Below are 25,097 nucleotides of genomic sequence, written 5' to 3' on the forward strand. Positions count from 1 at the left end.
AGAAACACAAGAAAGACAAATCGACCATGAACAAGTCTGACATCGTCTTATATATCTTTTCAGCTAACGAACCTACTAACCTCAGACAACCAGGAAAAAAAACTACGTCGTCTGATAATTGCTAGCAATTTTTTTTCAAATAAATAATAATGATAAATTTAGTTGGATTTTTTTGATGTTAATTAACGTAGTCGTTTGAGATGTACAAGTAAATTTAAATAAAAAATTACAAAAAAAAAAAATAAATTTCGTCGTTAATTTTTGTCAATATCAGCAGCTGTTTTATTATTTTTAAATAAGCAGATTTATTAATCATTATTATTATTTAAAATATCAATATCTTGCAATCATCAGGCAGTGTATAATTTTTTTTTATTGATTTTATTTTTAGTTGTCGGAGGTCAGTAAATTCGTGAGTCGAAAAAAATGTGTCAAACTTGTCTGTCTTTTTTTTTTTGTTTTTTTTTTTATATTCAAGTAATCAATGATTTGTAATTTAATAATTGTAAGATTTTAGCTGAACCTTTTGTTGTGTAAAAAAAAATTAATCGTCGAAATGGTACATGCATATCTGGCTTATTAAAATGCCTTTATTCTCGAGATTTATTTCCTCCGGCAAAACGAATTTATCATCGTAATGGACGCTCGTTAATGTCACAAAAAGAAAAAAAACAAAAAAAAAAATTAAAAAAGATAATATTTTTCATTTTGTTTAAGTGATATTTTGAAAAATAAAAAAAAAAATTAAGCCAAGTATGAAATATAATATTGTAGAAACACACAGAATTTTTATTTTCTCTCAAAATTGTTGAGAAAAAAATTATTTATAATTATTAAAATTTAATTTAAATAAATATACTTGTATAAAAAGACACACAAATTATATGACGAGTCATAGACATAGATATATAATATTGATCAAATAAAATGATTGAGTGAGATAGAAACAAACTAATTTGAGTTCGACACAGGGAAAACCTGACACATCCAAGTATTCATTTTGTCGATAGAATGATCGTCTAGCAGCTAGAGGCATTATCAAGTACGCTTAAATGCACAAGTAAAGAGGGATTTTCGACACCGGGGGCACATTTTAAAAGAGAGAAAGAGAGACAAATATAAAATATAAGAGAAGCAAGGATAGGGTTAATTTTACTAGTTTGAATTTAATGTGAATACGTAACGAGACACAAAGTGTCACCCTATTGAAGTGTATAGAATATAAAATTATAGTATTTAACAGAGATAGCAATAATACAACATTGAAAATTTTGTAAATTCATAGTGTTGTTACACATTAATTAGGCTCAAACTTGGCCAGGTAGATTTAATTACTTTTGCAATGATCAGAGAGTGATTTGAGTGATGAGGCTTGTTACAAACGAGACAAGAGTATTAATTTAAGTTAAAAAAAAAAAAAAAATAATTAAATATATTAATTAGTTTGGTAATGACTGAGTATGTGTTAAGAGAGAGAAAGAGTGAGTGAATGAGTTAATGAATACTACCTCAATGAAAACGCACGTATTTATTATTTGAAGATTGTTTGTGTTTTTAGTATAAGGTAGCCCTGGAGTTTGTAAACACATCATCATCATCATCATCATCATCTACATGTACATCACCATCATCAAGAGAGATAGAGAGAGTGTGTATCAATAGTTTATGGTTGATTGTAATTTATCGAGCTTTGAATATCACACGATCGGCTTGGACTTTACACACATCCTTGTTCCATCTCAAACTCTCATCTGTATACACAACATCAAATTGAAATTTAGCTTTAAATAAATATACATGTACACTTATGCCTTTACAATACATACTTGAATACTAGAAATTTTCGAAATGTATGTGTGATGCAATTTTCTCTTCTCCTTTCCTCTATTTCTCTCACTCTCTTGTTTAAATGTAATTTCATCTGGTTGCTTGTTACATGCATCAACAATTGATGTAATTAAATTCGTTGATTGAATATTTCGTCAAGCTGGAGAAACAAATCAAGTGTTTTAATTATTTTAATAATTTATATTTAATTTAGTTTTTAAAGATTTAAATTATATTGATTAATAGTCGTTTAAAAATTAGTAATTAAATTAGTATATATTCTAAATTAAAATATCAATTAACAAATTTTAAAAAAATATAATAATTATGTGATAAAAAATTAATAAAATTTAATTTATAATAAATGCAATATTGTTTGTGATGAATAATAAAATTTATATATTTTATTTTTCATTATTAAAATATTGAATGTGTTGAGAGGAATATTGTCGGATATGAAAAATATCGTAAAATATTGTCTGTGGAAAAATACTTTTTACGATATTATTTTTTTCTCAACATTCTCGACTACTTTTTATTATTATTGCAATGATGTAACTCAAATGTCCATCTTGTGTGAAAATTTATCACGTGGCTTGACGAAACGATGTAATATAAATTCGTAAAATAGAAATAAAGACAACAAAAATATATCAACAAAGCATATGATAATAAAAAAAAAATACTAGTAAAATAAAAAACCGAAACAAATGGCAACAATAAATAAACAAAAAAATATAGTTCAATGAACTGTTGGCTGTTGAACATATTTGTAAAATATTCAACAAAATATGTAAATTAATAAATGACATGAAAAAAAAAAAAAATTGATAAAAATTCCAAACCCTCTAACAATAAGCTTGACGTCAAAAATAAAATAAAAATAAAAATGCATAATCAAACATGCAAAATAAGTTGTATAAATTTTTCTAAACTTTCATCGTGCATATTTTCTTCCATCAATTTACGTCTGAGTTAAAATTGGCAAGATGAGATAAAATAAAAATAAGAAATTTTTTATTTCGCGCATGTTTTATCATGGTATTAATTTTTTTTCATGTTATATATTTTATCGTGTTCATGTCTTTCCATCAAAATGTTGAGATTGAATTTTGAGATTCAGGGATCTCTTGTCGTTAAAGTAGCTAAAATATGAGTAAAAAAAAAAGAAAATAAATTAAATAAAAAACTAAAAGGCCAAAGACAATACATGAAAAAAAATAAAAATAAACTGAGAGAGTTGGAGACTTGTCTGGATGAGCAAAAGTCGTCCAAGCATGTTGAATAGGACACTGTCAAGACGTGCTGAAGAAAACTAGTTGAAAAACTCTTTTTAAATTTTGAGTCTAGCACGTTTTTACTCTATTTTTTATTTCCACTTTTTTTTTTTATTTTTATCTCATCTGTACCTCTTCATTATAAAACTATTCTTTTTCAACTAGTCGAACAAACGACTCAATTCATGCTATCGAGAAGCTTGGATCCAGCTGAATTGTTGAATGGATTTTGATGCCTCGTATCAACAGTGAATACAAAACAGACAAATAAAAAAAAAAAAAAAACAAACAATGCAACTAGCTGCTTTATTACGCAGCAAATAAAAAAATAAAAAAAAATATGGCTATTTGATAAAACTGAAAATTAAAAATGAATCAATGTTTACAAAATGAAAAAAATAAAAAATAGTACAATAAAATACTTTGTTTATTTTGCAATAAAAAAATACTCACTTTGTAATTAATTGAGATTGTTGATATCTTCATTTGTTGGATGCCATTAATACATTTTTTTCGTCAAACTAACTTGTACTAATTTTGTAGCTGATATTTTTATAAATATTTAAGTCAATAATTCACACACTGGGGGTTTTAATTGATACATTTTTTAATTGATAATAACTGAGATAAACCGGAGTGAACCAGAGCACGATGCGACACGAAAAAAAAAAAATGCTATTTAACTGTATTCAACTGCCATCAACAGCCATCAAAATTACATAAAAATGGCGAGAGTCTAGAAATCACTAGAAAAAGCGACGACGGGGTTCTAGAAATTCTAGAGTTATTTAGGGTTATTTGGTTGGTATTAATGATGAGCAGTTAGTTGTTTTTATTTCCGCGAGAGGCACTGTCTCACTTGTTGATTAATATTTTTTTTTTTTTAAGGAATTGAAAAAGGACAAACAACATCGTTCGTGAATCGCCGCCATAACCAAGACTGCTCGCTTGGCAAATTTATTCGTTGCTGTATTTCACTACCATGTTATTGTTGGAGACGAATTTAATATTATTTAATGAAAAATAATATTAGCAACATAAGCAGGTAATTTTTTATATCATTTTTTAAATTATTAATGTGATATTTATTGGTGTTTGTAATTTTTTTATTTAGGCAATTTTGTGGGCATGATGATGATGAAGGTGCCAGAGAAAATTAGGAGCAAAAATGTGAGTCAATTTCTCATTTTTTTATACAATGAAATTTAAGTGGTTGTTAATCATTCGTATAATTTTACTCGTCTATTTTTTAATTTGCATTTTTTGCAAATGTCAAATGAATGGTATTTATAATTTTTTTTTATTCATTGAAAATTTATACTCAACTCAGTTACTGCTTTTATGATTATTTAAAATTTTTTTTTTTTCTATTATATACTTAATTAGTCTAACTTTGATAGGCATGGTTTTATTATTTTTTATTTTTTTAAAATATTAATTCAAATGACGTGGTTTTGCTGTGTAATTCTTTCTTTTTGATAATGGTCGTGGTTATTGAACTCGCATAAATAATTTATAAAGGATTTTATAAAAAAAACTTTATGGCAATTGATGACGAGCTATAAATAAGTTATATAAGAGTTACAAATAAAAAAATAATGTATTTCATCCATTTTAATTTTTAACAACTATTGGAATTGAAATAACATTTTTTTTAAATTTAATTTTAGATTCGTTTTGCTAAATTTTTTTTAATTCTTCACACCGATTTTATTTTGATTTTATATTTTTCATTTTTCAAAATATAAAAACCTAAAATATCTTTTTTTCATTTGAATAATAATTTACCCCGGAAAAAAATACTAAAAATCTAATTTTTACTATTGAAAAAAAATTATCTACAAAATAAAATAATTGCAAAAAAAAAAAAAAAAAATATACACTCTTTGCGAACATTTAAAATTCTATTTTTTTAATTTACCAAAAATTAGTTTTGCCAAAGGCATTTGTAAAAATAATTGCCGTCAAAATTGATACAGATTTTACATTGAATAATCACACAAAAAATATATTTTTTACATTTTACTTTTTAAAATTTAAATAATAAAAAAAAACTATATAATAAATTAAATCGTATGCTCGGTTCAATTGTTTAAAAAAAAATTTAATTGAAAATGGAAATGGTATTTTCTCAATTTGCCTTGCAGCTGATTTGGCAAGGGCATTTTGACGCTGTTCGACATTTCCATTTGTAAATTTTTTTATTTTTCTCTTCTAGGCTTTATTGGCCAAATTGATAAGAAAAAAAAATTCAAAAACTTTTAAATAACGCTTCTCGTAAAACCGAACTATTGTAAATTTATTTTTTTTTTTATACAAAGTATTATCTAAAAAAAAAAAAGCGATGTAAAATTGTTTATTCAATTTAATATTACCAGAAAAATGAAACTCATCATTTTGTTTATTTTTGTAAAAATGTTATGTCCATTTTTACAACACAAAAATATAAACAGCTTACTTCAATCGAGGGATAAAAATATACATAAAAAATATCCAGGGATTGGTTGTAATTTACCTCGACAAGAGGGTGGTCAAATCAACCCCCCTCCCCCCCATTCCTCACAACGTTCTGTTTGCCTTTGATGTGAAATTAAAAACGAAATGGAAACAGAGTCGATTTATTTATTTATTTTTTTTTTTTCATTTTATTTTCAAATGAATATTACGGGATATATATATACACTTGACTGAATTTTTATCATTTTCGTTCTTAGTAAATTGTGCCTCATCAAAGAACACGTTTTTTATAGTCGTCTCTAATTTTTTTACTTTTTTTTTTCTTTATTTTTTCAAAGCCCCAATGTTAAAAGTATAAAAAACAAAAATATAAAAAAATTAGTTGTACAAGCTTTTTATACAGTTCAATTTTAATTTTTTTTTTTTTTTTTTTAAATTTTATTTATAATGAAAAATATCTTGGAAATTTTTATAATTATATTCTCTGTGTAAATTTAAATAAAATAATTTTTTTTTACACAGAAATAAATTATATATTTTAAAATTATTGGAATTATATTTTTTTTTTTTATTACATAATTAAAATTCTTTTGAATATAATATAAAAATTCAAAGAAAAATTTTTATTTTAATAAAAAATAGCATTAATTAAAATAATTATTAAAATTAATCATTTAAAAATATAATTATCATTTTTTTTTCGATTTAAATTCTCTAAAAATTGATAAATCAATCAAATAAAAATGAATATAATAATTTTTTTAATCCTAAATATTCCAATTAATTTTTAACATCGAAAAACAATTATTTTTTTTATTTTTAAGTTAAAAAAACACACCATTTTGATATTATAATTTTCGTTTCTCTAAAAAGTCAACAAAGAAAAATAAAATATGTAAAAAAAAAAATCATATTATGTCATTCCCCTAAAAAATTTAGATGGCAAAGCGATTGCATAACCACAAGGAGCTGACAAACGTTACTCAACACTCAAACTGAAAAGTTATTCATACGGTTTCCATACAGCCAAGAGAGAAAACGCAATTAAAGTTAAACGTTGTCCCCTTTTTGGCGTTGGTGTATTTTCTTGCATCTCGTTTTTTATTTTCATGATTTTTTTATTTTATTATTCACTCACACTTGTGTGTACATATCGTATATCCAAAGTGTGTCTATATATCGTCGTCGTCAGCTTTAACCTCTTTTCTCTTTGGTAAAATTTTATGTGTATATATATATTGAAAGGTTTCATTCAAGCGCTGTTACCTAGCGATGTATAAAACCTTGAATAGACATACGTAGTTCAAGAGTAGTATGGTTTTAAACTGGAGTTGGTGTATAGAGTTACTGCGTGAACTATACAACCTCAAAGGAACACATTAATTCACGAATTTTAACATGGTAAACCTGATGTGAGATCAAACACTCGTCGACTGCCAGTTCTGTGACCAAAGGCTAACTTTATATAATATTAAATTGTCAAAATAAAAAATCAATTTTTCATGATTTTTTTTTAAATTTAAAAATTTATAAAACGAATTATATATGGGTTTTTTATTTAACTTGGGTTTTTTAAAACTTTTTTAAAAGTATATTTATAATTTACAAAAAAAATATTTAACTATTTATTTGTGAATGTATTTTGTTTTATTAAATTTATGAATTTAAAGAAAAATAAACAAAGCAAACATTTTTATGTATCGAATTTCACAATTATATTTGTCTTTAACAGTGTATCTTTTTTAGCCTTGAGGTTATACACAGTGAAAAAGATAAAATAAAATATAGAGTGAGAAAGATATAGAAAAGCTCAAAGACCAACTGTAATTAACTAACATGAGCGAAAAACTAAAAGAGAAATTGCCCCTGGGCACAGTCACTTTCCTTCTTCATCGAGGTACAAAGTCAAGTTTTGTTCATGTCTGTGGCCCTTTTGCATTTTTTTATTTTTCATTTTACTATTACTTTTTTATTTATCATCATTATATTTTTTTTCTTTTTTTTTTTATCTACTTGGTATATACTGGTATTTAAAGCTGCGTTTTTGTAGTCAAAGTACAGTCAACACATTTTTTTTTCTGCTTTAAATTAAAAAAAAAAAAAAAATAGAAGAACAAAAATCATGGCAGCAAAATAAATATAAGCAGAATCGAACAATCCAACTTTACTACCTTGAAATCGAGAAAACCATCTCATTCTTTATATACAATTCCACTATCTTTTTCTCCAACTGAATTTGACAAAGTTTTAGATTCTAGTCTAAGCGTGAAACGAGTATACGACACATTGGCTTTCTCAAACCAAAAAAGAAAAAAGAAATATATAAAACATTTGAGATATTTTTTATTTTATCAGTTTTTTTCCTCGGTAACTTGTTTAAAGTTTTGTTTACGTAACCGATTATACAATTAACAACATGTTTTATCAGCTGAAATGACCTTTATTCTCTTATTTTAAAGAATTTATTGTTTATTTTATTTTCCGTAAATTTCGTATTTATTTTTATCACTGAGAATTCAGTGCTTGTTATTGATTTTTATATATTTTCCATTGAATGTTTGTGTAAGCGATAAAAAAACATTTACCCAAGTGAAAATAAATATACATTAAAATATACAATTTCAATTAAATTTTCATATAATTTAAATTAATTATTTTTAAATTTATAGAGAATAAAAGTTTTTGCCGTAAATACATCAATAAGATTTCTCGTATTTTCTCGAGCCTATTTAAAAAAATAGAAAAAGGGTTTTAAAAATAAAAAGATCCAAAAAAAAAATAAATAAATGCAAAAAGAAAAAATAATAAAAGAGATATATATTTCTTGGTTTCGTCAACAATTTTATTTTTTTATTTTTTTTCTCATTTTAAATTCAGCACCTTCCACACTTTTCTACATCGTTTTCTATGTTTCATCGGACTCTGTGCCAAAAAAGCAAGACGCTATCAAATATTTGCAGTATCTCTAACCCACAATGTTTCGCTCGATAAACCTAAAAGTTTGTTTATAGCAGATTCAAGAAATTCTCAAATTTATTTTCTCTATCTTTTTATATATTTATCTCACTCAAACCTATCAACATTTTGGCTTTTGCATTATATCTAACGATTTTCTTCTTTGTACAAGTTGGAGAATTGGTTCAAGTCAACGAAAATAGGGAGTTTGATATTGAGAATTGTAAAAAGGGGTGGTTTTTCCGGGTGTTTTCAGTCGTATTTGTCTCTTTTCCTCCCTCCCCCTCGTCTTGTCGCATACCCCAAGGCAAATTTTACGTATTACTTTTACGAATATATATCTATTCAGTGGCAAAACAATCCTTTTGCTTGCACCTACTTTTCTGCCTTGAATATCTCACTGTAATTTTCACCAAATGCGACAGAAACCATAGAATTCACCAACCAAAATTCACAAGCAAATTTCACAACTCGGAACATAAAATTTTCATATAAAACATTTTTTTTTTATTTTTTATAAAACTTTGATATTATCGATTTTGCTTTTTTAATATTTTTCTCTGTTGAATTTCAAATATCGACAAGAATAACAAAGAAAAGTCTTTTCATTTTTCTTTTTATTAATTCAATCATTTTTTTTTCTTTTATTTTTTTTTCTAAAGATAATTAAATTTTTCTTGTTATTCTGTGGATATAATATTTTTTTTTATTGATCTTGCAAAAAAATAATCGAATGTTTCTATAGATTTAACTTGGCAAATGTCCAAATTACTTGAAGCTATTATTATTATATTTTTAAATAAATTTATATCAAAGTTTTGGGATGTGAATTTTTGTTTTATATTCACAGGCGTTGACAATATATATATATATTTTTTTTTGGAGCACTATACGGATTGAAACAATAAACGTGGTCGATGAAGCGTGGAAAGATAACGATATAGTGAAAAATAGAAAAAAAAAAAAAAACACTAAAACCCAAGTGAAAAAAAAATAAATAAATAATAATAAAAAAAAATTGTGTTTACAGACAAAGTTGTTTGTTGGCTTGATAACAATTCCCGCAAAATTGAACTTTCAAAATATCGTGGGTTTTTTTTTTTCTTTATCACGATTACCTTGAAGATTCACACGAATTTTTCGGTGTCTAAATATATATCCAACAAGCAAAACACCCGGTCCATTTCTTAACAGCCAACAAAAAAAAAATACTCAATTTTTTCTATCAAAAAAAAAAGTAAATAAAATGTTCCAAATCCATTCAGCAAGATTTCATCATGTTGGCAAATACCAGGGGGAATTTTTGCACTCAACCATCTGTGTCTGATTCAATTTAATTTAATTTTTTTTCTTCTTGATATTTCATTGCACAGAAAAATAGTTGTTCAAATAAGTTTTATTATATATTTTTTTTTTTGAATGAATGAATGATTTGATAGGTTGTAATTTAATACAGAATCAATATAGACATGTGATGAGACACAAAAACCAAGTTTATTGTTGATCCATGTGTAACCAAGTGTATCATGTCTCCCAATTTAATTCTCACCACTACTTCCTTGAGATTGCCACTAATTTTGTCTTACAGATCATTAATCTTATAGCCAGTTGAGCTAAAATTTTGGTAATTACAATATCGGCTTGTTGAACAAGGTTTTGGTTAATGCGGTTGCTAGATGAGGATAAGAGAATGATCTATATGTATATTGACAGTATAATATTAATCAGGCCAACAGGTTTAAGTTTATGTAACAGCAACTATTTTCAATCATCCATCAGGCAACACCTGATCCAATAACTTAATCTTTTGTTTTATTTATTTTTTTTTTTTACAAATTTAAACACTAAATATTCCACCTGTTGCCTTGAATGATCAGTCAACTTGAGCCCCCATGGATTTGTTCAAATCTTGATTATCTTTACATTGTACTTTAAATTCAATCAATTTAAACATATCCAATGGGATATGTTATACATTCATGCCAATTTTTATTTGAATTATTATTTCAAATTTTAATTGAACATTTAAATTAATATATTATTTATTTAATTAAAATTATTATATGCTATTTAAATTAATTTTGGGTGTTTTTTTTTAAATGCGATTCAAATTTTTTAATGAACGTTATCATTTTTTAATTAATTAGTAAAATTAAACTGGGAAATTTTTATTGGATATAAGCTTTTTATTTAAACAATTGGAATTTATATTTTTTTTAAAAATAGTTATGTGTATTTTTGAAAATATAATTTACGGATTATTCAGACAACATTTGCTTATCAAAGATTTTATATTGTAGAAAATGAAAATCTAGTTATTCAAATTCATTGAAATTGTCGTAGCAATTATTGTTAATCCTGTGTTTTACAATAAAGTTTATATCTGTAAGTCCAATTTAGAAAATGACTGTTAAATTTTATAGAATCGTTAAAGTATTATATGCAGTCTTGAATTTATTAGCTCTCATGTCGTTAATTTTACCTGTAGCATATTTAGAATAAAAATCATCTCAACGAAATTAAGAAACTATAATGAGAATTTTATTTGCTAAGTAGATATAATTTTTTTTTCTTGATTAATAAAAATTAGATGATTAAAATTTAAAATCAAACTAGTCCCATTCTTTATCTAGTCTCTAGTAATATTTTTTATAATTATCTCTATTTTTTTTTTTTTCACTTTGTATATAAAATATAACCCCGAGAGTTTCAAGCTGTTCTGTCAGTACTAAAACTACTGATTTTCGCGTTCAGCTTATGTTCTGAATGCCAATTAATTACTAGCATTACCAACAGCTTCCTCCTAATTAACAAAGTTTAAACTATCGATGATGGCCGTTCTAAGGGTAGACTCAACCTTTGAACTACAACGACAAAATTTTTACTCTAAAATATTTTCTAATGGTTATCATAAATTCAAAGTTTCACTCAATATTTAAAAATAAATCAAAAAAATAATAAATCATTTTATTTCAATAATAAATTTGAAATTTTTAAAATATTCAATTTAAATTTACCAATTGATAGTTTTCATGCTATTATTATTCTTTTTTTTTTTTTCACTTTGTTGTTATCAACAGACGTAAATAAAAATTCATTAATGGCGCATATAGTTTAACAAGAGTGAAGGATAAATTAGAAAGAGGGTTATAATGGGCGAGAACCCTTCGATGATGCTATTAGTAGACTAATTCAATTTTCATCAAACTCTTGGTCGACCCAGCAAACGCGACTATTGCACTCACTAAGCCCGATCATCAATCGTCCGTGCACACTTTGACCCCGGGATAATTGCAAATCGTGTCGGCCATTGCCAGAATTGATTTCATTGTATTTTACCGATAACTTTACTATTTTTTTTAATTTAAAAAATCAATGATAATTTCAAATTTAAAAGTATATATATTTAATTAATTTTTAATAATATATTTTGAATTTTTAATGTCAACAATTGAATATAATTTAATATTATTTTAAATCAACTTGAACTATTTTTCAATTAAGAAAATTAATTAAAATTCAAAAATGGAAAAAAAAAATATATATTAAATTTATATTTAAAATATTTTACAAATAATTTAAACTATAATTAAATCTATACATTTCATAGAACTAAAATATATTATTTTTTATTGAGTAATCAATTGTTCATTGATGCACAAATGAAATAAATAAAAAATAAAAATAATCAATTTAGTGAATAATACTGTTAAAGTCAGACAATGTTAATGCTGTTAAACGCGTGAAATTCCACACTCAGATTATGCAGATCATTGATTCCATTTATGATCGTGGCATGTACCTACTGTAACCCCAATTTTATTTAACAATTTTCATTTGTTTTTATTTTTAAATATATATATTTTTTAATTCTTTTTTTTGTTTTTTATTACTGCGTACACTGTGTGCATGTCACAATAATATTTATTTTATACAGTCTGTTATATATACACATACACAAAACAAGCACAGATGCAAATACTTTCACGTGTTCTTTTTTATAATACCAATGCACTATTTTCACTCACACATTCACATATATTTAAATGTCCTATATATTCTCTTGAATTATTCATAAAATTGTTTGTTTTATTTTTCACTGGAAAATATCCAGTGAGGTGCAAAACATGTTTCTGGTAAACGATCATTATTTTTACAATCCTCTTTGCTAAAAAATAAAATAAAATAATCATTTTTCATGAGATAAAAAAAAAAAAAAAAAGCTCAAGCTTTACTTACAAATTTAATATGTTGAATCAAAAAGTAAAAAAAAATATATAAGTATATACAGTGGGTTATAAAAGTTACAGTAAATTTATAGTCAATTTCATCAATGTCAAAATCTTGTTAGACAGTTTTTTTGAGGCATTTGATTTTCGACCCTTTTTTTGTGAATCTACTGGGCTAAGGATTGGATATAGAACGGCTCGTCAAGCAAGCTGAATAAAGTCGTAAAAAATAAGCTCAACGATGAGTCGTAATACAAAAATCCTCTTTTCTCTTTCTCTCAATTTTTTTTTTCTTTCTTGAATTTTTTTTTTTTATCGCATTCTGCTCAGACATTTTTTTTTTTTTTTTTTACCCTCTTATTTTCTCTTCGTTCATATAATTGGCAGCAAAACCCAGCAAATAAAAGTATACCTTCTAATAACGAGTTCGTTGATTCATCTCTTCCATTCAGTAAAAGGAAGAAAAAAAAAAAAAAATCTCCAATTTCATTTATGCATTTGTCTGCAAAAATTTTTTAACAAATATTTTTTGGGTTTTTTTTATTTTTTGGTATTACTATATATTGTGTGGAGATTGCATAGAGCCACGTCCGGCCATTAATATTACAGATTTTATTGAAAAATATTCGACCGGCAATAAAGATTGGAAAAAGGCATATAATGAAAGTATAAATAGAGAGAGAAGTACGGAAACTCTTGTGTACATTTTGAGGATATATTAGCCCCATCGGTGTCTATGGGGAATTTTCCACTTTTGCAATATAACCGAGAGGATATAACGTTCTTTACTATTATTTTTATATTCTACTTTTTTAGTTTTCTCCTCATCCACAGTAAAACCGTGACGGATTAATCCCTCACGACCACTCTTGCTGTTGTTGTTGTTGTTGCTGTTTCTGCTGGAGAAAGGTTAAGCAATACTTGTTGTCCATGAGCTTTTTCGCATAGATATAAATGTACAAAAAAAGAGAGAAGATAAAGGCTGTAAAACGAAGAAAATATATGAAAGTAAGAATAATAGCAAGTAAAAGAGAGTGAGAGTAAAAAAAAAAATAGAATTTTTTTATTTTTTTTTTCATTTCGGAATGGGTAAAATGAAAAATTGTAAAGAACGCGTTATCGTGTTTACGACGATCCACCAAAGCGGAACGAAAGAATTTATTCACCTCGTGACGTAAGCTCCAGACGACTGGCTAAAGTGATAAATTGACTTTTTTCACTATTTGTCCAACTGTCTGTGCCTCCATTATACAAGTACAAAACTCTTCAGTATATATAAATAGTGAAATATATAAAATATAAAATAAACATTACAGAAAATATTGTTCTAAGGTCAGATAAAAAAAGCTTGATATTTATTTTGATTTTAATTAATTTTCAAAAATTCTTTGATCAGTCATTTGCCCATTGGCGGTTTTTTTTTCGGTTTTTAAAAATAAATTCAAAATTAAAAAAAAAGATCAAAGCTTGAAACAGTCATGTTTTTTTTTTCATCTTTGATAAAATTTAAAAATAGAAAAAATAAAAATTTAAATTCACTTATAAAAATATTAAGAGAATAAAAAGAAAAATAACCATTGAATTTTCATAATTTTTCAATTCACTTTACTGCTGTCATAAAATGCAGAAAAAAGCTTTGATATTTTACTTGAGTATAAAACACCACTTCTTATCCAAAAAAATTATATTTCGTAGTATATTTTAATCTCGATTCACATGCTTTTTCAGTTGCATTATATCGTGATATTAAAAGAAGGAAAAAAAAAAAAAAAAAAGAAATCAGAGAAACAATAAAGTTTATACGTTTTTATTATAATCCATTTCTTTCACAGCATAGAAAAATAAATCCATAAAGTTTCTTTCTTTGCTATTATTGTTTTACCTATTTTATATATATTTTTATTTTTTTCTTGTTTATTCTCATGCCACCACAATTTCATTTTCGACTCATCGTTTTTCACAATCCCACACACACACCTCGTATTATTATTATTATTGATATTATTATTTTCAAGTATACTTTTCTTCATTCAACGAAGCAAGCCAGTTATTGGTAGCATCCTTCGTATCTGGCACAAGCTGCACCACCTTGGATGATATACCGTATAAAACCGCGCGCGAGAAATACTATCTTCATTGTCTAAATTGCTGCCGATAAACCAGCTGAGTTTACTGCTTGTGAGATTGTATTTATCATCCACGATAACAACAGCAGCATAGAAACCCTCTACAACAATCTACAACTTGCTTTTCATTCCCTTCTCTCTTTCTCTCCTCTCTCTTGGTATATTCAAAAAAAAAAAAACACAAAAGCGACAAAGTGTTTATATTTAAGATGAAAGTAAACAAAAATAAATAAAAAAAAAATCAACGCATGTATATTCCAATTGAAAAAAATTGTTTCACAATAATCGAGGGAAACAAAAAAAAAAAAAAAATCATAATAAAAGCTCTTCTTGCACAATAACTGATATTTACAAAGGTAAAATAAATAACGGATCAGACAGTGAATGTAAAAAAGTACAATAAATATAAATAAATATATATTAAAAAAAAAAAATAAAAATATTGAACGACTCAATAGAGTTGCAAGGATGAAAGGAGCTTTTTCAAGTTTTTGTGCTTTATGGAATGGAAAGTACGATGTGATTTAACTGTGATTCGTAAGGCGCCGGTTGGGATCAGTCAAGTTCAATCTTGCTAAGAGGACATTCAGGGGTAGCGACCACCGAAAAAAAATAATAAAAAAAAAAAAAATATATCTATTTATGTATTTACTTGAATTTTAACATGCCCAGTGTCAAGTGAATTTCGTTTTTCAATTTAATATTCGAAAAAAAATAAATTCAAGAGTTCAAAATAAATTAATAAATTTTTTTCAATTTTAAAATACATTTTAAATCTTCAATTTTATTTATAGTTTTTATGCATATTTGATATATTATTTTGATATAATTTATCTTGTCACTTGAAGAAAATAAAAATTAAATTTGTCACTCTTGTAAGAAACAATTTATAAATAATTCATGAATAATTGTATATAACAAATTCATAAGTTTTTATGAAATGATATATAACTGTCAAATTTATATCTTTCAAAAAAAAAATAAATAAAATTGTTATATATATTTATACATGTTGAATAAGTGTGCATGGGTTCGCACTCAATAAGGGATGCTAACGTAATACTGTCTTCATAATTCTTTCATGGTATATTTTCAATTCGTCGGTGTCATGCAGGTCGTCCATTCAAAGAACATAAGACATGTTTAGATAGCATGTATATATAATAACCCAGAAAGATATCATCATGAAATAAAAAAAAAAAAAATATATGAAAAAAGAGGAAAAATTTTAGTCGCGAATATATACTATATCATTGAAAAAGTAAATATACCTCAAGACGTATACTATTATATTATACATAAACCAATAGCAGTCTATATAAATTATATATATATGTATGATTTTATCTTTGGCAAGAGAAAGATAGTCTTGAAGCTTCTACATCAGTTGGGGAATGAGCTAGCATAGAGAAGAAGAAGAAGAAGATGAAGAAGACTTTGGTATGGCATGAGAAATAGTCAGTATGGGAAAGGCCAAAGAGACGGAGTCACGTCTCCAGACCAGAGTTGCTCTAATTAAATTACTTAAGCGTACGTGTATTTGTAGGGATGGAAAGGGTGAAAGCACTAGATATATATATATATATTCGTATATTAATACTATTCGTCTACAACTGCATACCAACATTCGTTGGTTAGATGTCTCAAAATGAGACTCAATTCACCTTGGCTACTCCATTTTCCTTATTTTCTTTGTTTTAATTTATTTTTTATATTTTTTTATTTAGCTTGTGTATTTTTAATTGAAATATTCATTTGAAATTTAATTTTTCATGTTTTGTTTTTTTATTGGATATGGAAATTGCAAAATTTAAAGTCTAAATTATTTTTTTTTTTTTCAAGAATAAAAAAATTGTTTAGTTTAGGTTTTATTTTTATGTTGATTATATAATTATTAATTTTTTTTTTTTTTAATTGTTGCAGATGAAATGGATTTCAATGGGACAATAAGGAAGCTTTGGAAGATTTGGAATTTTCATCATAAACTGCAAAAAGGGTGAGTTTTATATTTTTAAATTTATTTTGATTTTTAGACGACTTAATTCTTTTGAAACATTCAAAGTATTTTCTAGCAAATTTTCAAGTCATTTTAATTTGTGTGTGTGTGTGGGTATTTTTAGCTTGTCGTATTATTTATAAATGCTAAAATTCATCAAACGAATATAAAAATTAAATTTTTTTACAGTAAACATTTTTTTTTAAGTAGAAAAAATTTGTTTTAGTCAGACAAATTAAATAAACCGTCTCGATTGACGCTCACTGTAAAAAAAAAATAAATTTTATATTTATTTAGTAAATTTAAGTATTTAAAACTTGAATAATATATTTTAAATATTTTCAACAAAATAAATAAAACATTAAATAAATTAATTAACATTTTTTTAATTAAAAAAAAATACATCTCATTGTGTTTATTGATTTTTAAAAATAAAAAAATTAAAAAACACAAAGATAAACAATACAAGAAACAAAAATAAAAAATTATAAAAATAATAATAAAATATGAAAATGTATGTTGTGCACTGAATGTGCCTGGTGGGTGTATCATGATGGTAAAATGTAATGTGATGCCCTGTTACTGGTAATGGTGCACACAACACTAGATCCACCGAGATAAAGACATTTAAACGACGCATATATAAAAGGTCCTTTGGCGATGCCTCTTTCGCTTCGATTCCCCTCGAAAAAAAAAAAAAAAAAAAATGATAAAACAGAGAACATTATCCTTGATGTTAGTTTAAACGCAGTGAAACGTGAAGTCCATATGATATCTTCATCTTGTTTTGCTGCTGCCACGTTACCACAGTATGACCCTATTTCTTATATTTTTATATTTTTATATTCTTACATTTTTTCTTCACAACTTGCATCAAAAAATAATAATAATATCACGCTCCATATTATTTTTTTTTTCAACCATAACATTTCACTATCTGTTGACTATTATTCTTGAATTTTTTTTTGAACTAAAAATAGAAAAAAAAAAAAACCTCACCTGTCTTTTATTCTCGAGTATTTTTTTTTCTTTTATGATCCTTCAATTTAAATTCAAAAGTTGTAGAATCTAACTTGGCTATTCAGTGATATGGTCTGGTTTTTTTTTTTCTTTCCAGAAATATATTTATATTTCTGACAAAATGGAAATATCATTGAAGGTAAAGCCATTTTAACAATACACCAAGACTGGACTATGGTCAAAAAAAAAAAAAGAATAATAGAATAGATAAAAAAAAAAAAAAGAAAAAAAAATTAGGAAAAAAAGAAAAATATATTCGACGATGTCTTTTTGAGCCTTATTGAACATCTCTAGATCCGTTCGGGCGATCATCCAAAGAACCCCTGCAATGATCACTAACCGTACAATTCACGAACTAAGAGAAGCAAGTATTTGTTGACTAATACTGATATGAAAATACGTAGATTGGTATTGTCCATGTGTGCATGTATACCTTTATATACAAAATGAGAAGAATCTTGAATTTGAAATAGTCGAGATACTTGGTTGTGGTCATGTCGAATGTAAATCAGTGGGATATGCTGTCCATACAACCCCTCATTGCCAAAAGGAAACCATATATTACCCATATTTTTTATTTTTTTTTTATCCTCAGACCACAATCTTATATATATCCTCAAAAAGGCTAGCTTTAGGGTTGTCCAGTCATTTGACCGTGATCTTTTTCTTCTGGTTGCCGATTGCTTGGTCCTCGATATCCGGCCCACTTCCTTTAGTATTCCTTTTTTTTTTTTTCCTTATAGCTCACAATGTGACCCGATGGCTTTATTCTTTTTTTTTTTTTTTTTTGATCTTGATGCCAGACGGAAAGTACTCAAGAAAAGTTGGCGGAAAAGTAAATCCACTATAACCATTATTATGATTCACCGACATTGATGGATCAGGATATATTTTTTTGACAATAGGAAATGAGATATAAAAAAAAATTAAATAATACAAAAATTTATAGTGGATTATTCTCCCCTTTTTTTTTTTTTTTTTCTCTTAAAAATTTAAAAAGATTGTTCTATATTTTTCAATTATAAAAGTAAAATATTTAGAAAAAAAAATCCAGTAATTAAAATCAACTGTCTAATTTTCGGTAAATAAATTTTAATTGTAAATCTTTTAAATTAGAATTTTTTAATAATTGCAAACACTTTAAGATAAACCAAAATAATATTTTAAAAAATAAGAGTACATGCAGACACAAGTGTGACCTGTCTCATAGTTGGTATACAGCAGAATCATCAAAGAAACGATGAAAGCAATTGTAACTGAAGCAGTAACTGTGAGAGAATACCAGCTTCGATGCCAGTACCAACTGTATCACCATAATTTTATATTGTTATAATACATACACACATACATTATGTTATAGGCATTGTTCAAAGAGTAGTGAAGCGTCATTTACCCAAAGAGGGTAAATTCTATTTCACTCAACAATGTTATAGTCTCTCACTTTTGCATGAGCATAGATACATAGTCAACGTCATTGTCAACAAAGCCGAGTTTGTTGAAGCAAAAACGTATATGTACTGTGCAACTAGCAATATTCTGTCTTCTATATATATTTCTATATATAGATATGATAATAATGATAACATCATGTGTCTTCTAAGAGTATCTGTGCATATATTAATTCATCAAATTTATGAAGGACTTTGTACTAGCTTAACTTGAGGCCATTTAAGTATGTGACATGTATTTATTGTGTTTTGTTTCATTGTCATGTGCATTTGAATTTTGACCTCGAGACTTGCTTTCTCATGTCATGGCTAATTTCATTTTCTTTGTCAACAGTATATTGAATATTTTGTGCACCAACCTAGGCAAGTGATAGTCACTTTTAGTCGCTAATTATTATACACCTATATTCAATTAAACGATTATTTGATTTTAGTACAAAATTCATAACTAATTGATTTATATCATGATGTGCTGTGTAAAAGTTTTTTAATATTTAAATTGATGGGAAATATTAGCCAACAAATTGTTGCATAATTTTATTTATTTTTTTCATTTTGTTTGAGTTTATTTTGCACTTTTTCAATTGTCCTGAAGACAAACTATGTAATCTCATTAGTGATTTGACATTAACAACAATTTACGATGTTTTATAAGTTTGTTTTTTTTTATTAGTTTTTATTTGGTTTATTTTTTCAATTTGATAATAGAAAAAACACTTAGCATTTTTTATATTTTATTTTTCATTGAAATGTCGTAACGACACGCGCCTCTAAAAGCCAAACACATCAAGATATTTTTTGTTTCAACATTATTGTTGTGCAGGGCATATATAAAAGTCGTAGATCTTTTTTAAAGCTGAATTTAAACAGTAAAAAAAGGAAAAGAGAATTTTTCATAAAACTTGGATAGTAGAAAGAAAGTGAATGGTACAATGTGTGTACATAAAGAAATTGCAAAATTTTTTTTTTAGATACGTGGCGGACGTGGGTAAGCTTCTTATATTTTTCTTGATTTTTTTTTTCCTTCCTTTAAATTCTATATATATTTATTTTACTCTTCTCAATTTCTCTCCCCCATGTATAATTTTTTTTTTATTTTATTTTTTTGACACAATCTCTTGGCTTAACCCTGGTTTGAAATACATAGTCCAATATCCAAATACGTCCGTTTGAATCTTTTTATCCTTGCGAAATAGCTATCTGTAAATCCATGATTTCTGTTTCGCATGAGAGCCTATAAATGCTACGTTATCCCATCATGTATTTTTGATCGTCAAAACATACCCGATTACCCTCTTTATTTATTTTTTTTTATCTAATAATTTTTTCTGTCTACTCAAAATAAATATATTACTATTTGCAATTTTTATCAACATTCTTTTATACAAAATAAAACGATAATAATAGAAAAGAGAAAAAAATAAAATAAAATCAAATTATATCTAGTTTCAGAAAATTGAATGAAAAAAAAAAAAAGGAAAATCTGTAAAAATAAAATAATAAATATTTCCTTTTTTTATTTATTTATTTTTTTTTTTGGAAGTTGATATTAACCTCGTAAGTGAGAAATTGGCTTGAAGCAATGTCATAATGTCTCGGGGAAATTTGAGAGACCAGACTGGGTTTGTATCGTAGTGTTTCGTGGCAACGCGTAGCCAATTACCGGTGCCTGGGCATGAAATAACTGAATTATCTCGATGGAACCGGCTGCCATGTCCCTTCAATCTACTCTCCCTCTTTTGCCCCTCTCGCTCTCATAATCATCTCTTGTTGCTCTCGTTGAAAATCCTCGCTCCATATGCCGCCTCAGGCCCACAGTATTAATGTTGCCCGGTAAAATATTTCGATAAAAGCCTTGGACTAAACATACCCTATTTTTATTTATACTATTTATCCACACACATTAAAGTTTATATTTTCATTAAATTATTTATTTTATTGCTCCAATTCCAATAACAAAAAAAAAAACATATATTTAAAATAATTTTTATTATTATTTAATTACTATTATTTAAATTTACAAATATAAAATACAACAGCGACAAAACGATAAAAATGTTGAGTGGTAAAACGACGTCAAATAACTTTAGTTTCGAGGGAAAGTAAAATGCTTATTCATAAGTGACGAGTGCATCGCTAAAAAAGCCTAGCTTAAAAAATAAAAAAAAAAAAAGTGCAGAGAAAAAGCCCTATACCTCTTTTGGCCATTGGTTAAATTAAACCGAATCGAGGCAGAAAGAAATGAGAAAACGATGAGAGGGATAAATTGTTGAAGCAGTAAAAAAAAAAAAAGTAGTAGATGGGGTCATATTTGCATCGACAATCACTGCGGGTCTCGTGGATAAACCATTTCTCAATTCGTATAATTTAAAAGAGAAAAAAACTTAAACCACAGAACATTTGTAAATAAAATTTATATTTTTATGAAGAAAGTTGGGTAAAAGTTCATCAACCTGCAGACAAGTTGATTCATTGAAATGCTTGAGAATATTTCAAGTTACAACCCGTGGTGAAAATTATCTTTGCAGTATGTTTATACTGAATTAATCAAAGTAGACTTGATGAGTATGATGATGCTATTCGTGGACATCGACCATGTGCTTGGTAACTAACGAAAAAAGAAAAAAAAAAAAACCATGGCAACTATATGGTCGTGTAAGTATATCAAAGAGCTCACTTTAGCATCAAGAGGGTCAAATCGAAAGGGCGGATGAATAACAGAAGAGTAGTTGTGATGAGAAGAAGAAGAAGAAGAAGATAGATATTTCTTTATGCTATTACGTCTTTGAGTAAGAGTGTTGTCAAGCAGAAATTATAAAAAAATACCAAGTTAATGTTAGTCGTCGATATGTATCATTTTTTATTACACAAAAATTATTTTTACATTTTTTTCATAGCCTTGATAGAAATAATTGCGTTTTTTCTTTTGATGAAATGAAAAAAATATAGTCAATTTTTTTTGGTATGTCGTTGAATCACCGATGCGTATAGCCTAGGTTGGTTTAGTTGGAAACATGACTGGGCAAGCATGGCAAACACGCGCAACTGACACCGAAGGGATGCTTTGGTGAAGCATATAGAAACCCAACTAAACATACATATATTGAGAAGTTGGAACGTATCTCTAGCAAAACCGACGTGAACAAACAGACGTGTTGGCGTCCACAGGGAGAATGAAAATACAAGGAGAATGTCTATGTGATCGTGAAAATCATTTGCCCACATTTTCATCATCACGCAATTCTATCGTGGTGATTTTACCCTCAAGCTATATCACAATATGGACAAGATAAATTGTAGATTTTCCGTATTGGTCACGTTTCAACTTATTGATACAAAATTGCTATCAATGTAATTATCCCAGTCTGTATCTATCTTCAATGAATTAATTAATTTCAAAATTTTTCATTAGCTTATTGTTTTAACAATTAATTTCAAATTGTTATGACAAATGATCATGAAGCATTTATTATAATATTTTTTTTTAATTATTAATTCATTACTATGATTAAATGATTTAAATGAAACTTGATGACCCAAACACATGCTCGTATTTTTTAAGACTTATACAAATAGTAAAAGTTGTCTTTTAGTCTTGATATTCTAAAATGTTGAGGATTAAAGCTTGAGCTTTTGAATTTATGGGTGAGTCTCAGTGGATGGTCGTTGTCCCAAGAGTTCTCTTGAAACGACTAAATTATTTATTACCATGTGAGGTTAGGCAGAAGATAGAAATGATGAGATAAAGGGTTAAAATCGTTGATGCTTTGGTATATATTTAACAAAGACTTGTATGTCGATCCTATCCAAACTAAATACCTCTACAAATAGTCTAAAATATTAATATTTATTTATCTAAAAATTGCTTAATTAATTGATGAATTTTTTTTTTCAATAATCAGGATGTAATGCAACTCATGTAACGTGAATTTTCAAGGATCAATGTTTCTTGAATTTCCAGTTGAATTAAGAGTTGGCCACTAACTATATATGAAGGGTTTCAGGGGTAAATTATAGTAGGCAAGTTTGTTGTCTATATACAAAATTTTAGATAAACATATATGTAGCAATGTATTATGGTCGTTGAAGTGGTTTTGTAGTGGTAAACCTGTGTAATGCTTGTCGGATGAGTGGCTTTGCTATCATGTGTTTACCGGACCAACAGTTCCCACAGATTCTCGCTGACTTTAGTGCTCACGTATGCTGTAAAACTAGCAACAAGACTTCTCTCTTCGTGTAACATCTTCTTCACTATCCTTGTAGCAATACTTTAGTCTTCTATCAAGCGTGAAAACTTGGAAAATTTCCTACCCTTTATTATGTCTTCGTTGAAGCCTCCAAGGAGATGTAGCGTATATGCATGCCAACGAACCTCTTCAAATTTTGAAAATTTAGAATGTAAAATATTTGAAAAGTTTAATCAAACTTTTTAAATTTGCATACCATATAACCAATGAAATTACTGTTGTAATAAATTTATATTTTTTAAAAAATTTTTATTTGCAAGTTTATTGTATTCGAGATGATGAAATTATACGATAAAAGACAAACCCCTGTGGCTTGGAAATTTGATTGGTGTGTATATGTAACTAAGAAGCATGATGCGACATTGGGATTCAAGACAAACATCAAACTTTGAAGTATTTGATGCAGAGGATTGAATCGTAGAGAAAGTGACTAGGCAAATACAGACCAACGCGGTGCAAATTGGAATATGAAAATTAGATAGGGGAAATATTTAGACATGCGCATTATCAAACGAAAATCCACATCAGTAATAAATGCATTTAATTGATCTTTGATTTTACAAAGACTCATTACATTTTCCCTATTAAACAATCAACAAATATAATATCTCGACATTGATTATTATTTGTTGATTTAACTTTATTATATTTCCATCAGCAAAACTCTTTCCAGAATAAATTTATATTAAAAAAAGAGAAATCTAAATAATCAATTGAGCTTCAAATGCACATGCACACTAGTATTAAATTAAGCATAGGACAATATATATTAATTTGTATTTTCAAGTGAAAGATAAATTGACTAAATAACTTAAAATCGAATCGTCAATCAATCTCTTGTAATGTTGAATGAAATTCATGAATTCCAAGTTGAAAATTGTGACTAAAGAATATCCATGAAAATCATTCAAATTGTTAAATTTGTAAATTTCTAAAGTGCATTGTCTTTGGGTAGAGACAGTGTTATTTGTCCTATTACCTATTACTTTGTTGCCCTATTGGATTTGCCAATAGTGAATTGGTTTTTCCTGTATTTTTCTTTTTTTGTATGAGAATAGAAAGGTTAGATGGTCATTGGTCCGTGATAGAAGCAGGCAATGGGAGAGTGTTAAGTAATAGCTTCTGTCGTGACTGTTTAGAAGGCCTTTGGCTGTAGCAAGATTGGAGGTGGCTTTCCCTATACTCATATAGAAACTATTGCTATCATCCTCCCCTCTTTCCCCTTTCTCTACCCACTTTGGTATGTCCGATTGAGTTAGTGAACACACCCCCTTTCTTGCTTTACCTCTTTTTACTCCTCTATTGCTGGAATTCTCTCTAGTCTGACCCTATCTATTTTATTTTGTTCAACTCCTGCCACATCGACACAAAGACACAACTTTAATTTTATTTATTTATTTTTTTTGTCTCTTTTTTCAAAATTACTTGTATTCCAATTTCTCAAAATTGATCAATTGTTCTTTTTTTTTTTTTTTTTTTATAAACTACTGCTATTTCTTGATATTGAAATAATTT

At 26.8% G+C, this 25,097-nt stretch overlaps 1 protein-coding gene across 30 annotated transcripts in view; it reads right to left on the reverse strand.

Moving 5' to 3' along the window:
- Nucleotides 1–25,097, reverse strand: part of LOC122850136 (CUGBP Elav-like family member 4) — a 368,827-nt gene that overhangs the window by 82,395 nt on the left and 261,335 nt on the right. For 15 of the 30 annotated variants that reach the window (XM_044149205.1, XM_044149188.1, XM_044149187.1 and 12 more), the window contains exons 1-3: nucleotides 3,558–3,806; nucleotides 1,827–1,987; nucleotides 1,509–1,751 (exon numbers count right to left, since the gene is read on the reverse strand). The exons of the other annotated variants lie outside the window; for them this stretch is intronic. In XM_044149205.1, coding sequence (XP_044005140.1) covers nucleotides 1,509–1,610 — 102 coding nt within the window. In that variant the 5' untranslated portion in view covers nucleotides 1,611–1,751; nucleotides 1,827–1,987; nucleotides 3,558–3,806. Of the gene's footprint in view, nucleotides 1–1,508; nucleotides 1,752–1,826; nucleotides 1,988–3,557; nucleotides 3,807–25,097 lie in introns of those variants that run through there. 30 annotated transcript variants of the gene reach the window in all.

The sequence above is a fragment of the Aphidius gifuensis genome, linkage group LG2 (genome assembly GCF_014905175.1).
Source record: "Aphidius gifuensis isolate YNYX2018 linkage group LG2, ASM1490517v1, whole genome shotgun sequence".
Lineage (NCBI taxonomy): Eukaryota > Metazoa > Arthropoda > Insecta > Hymenoptera > Braconidae > Aphidius > Aphidius gifuensis.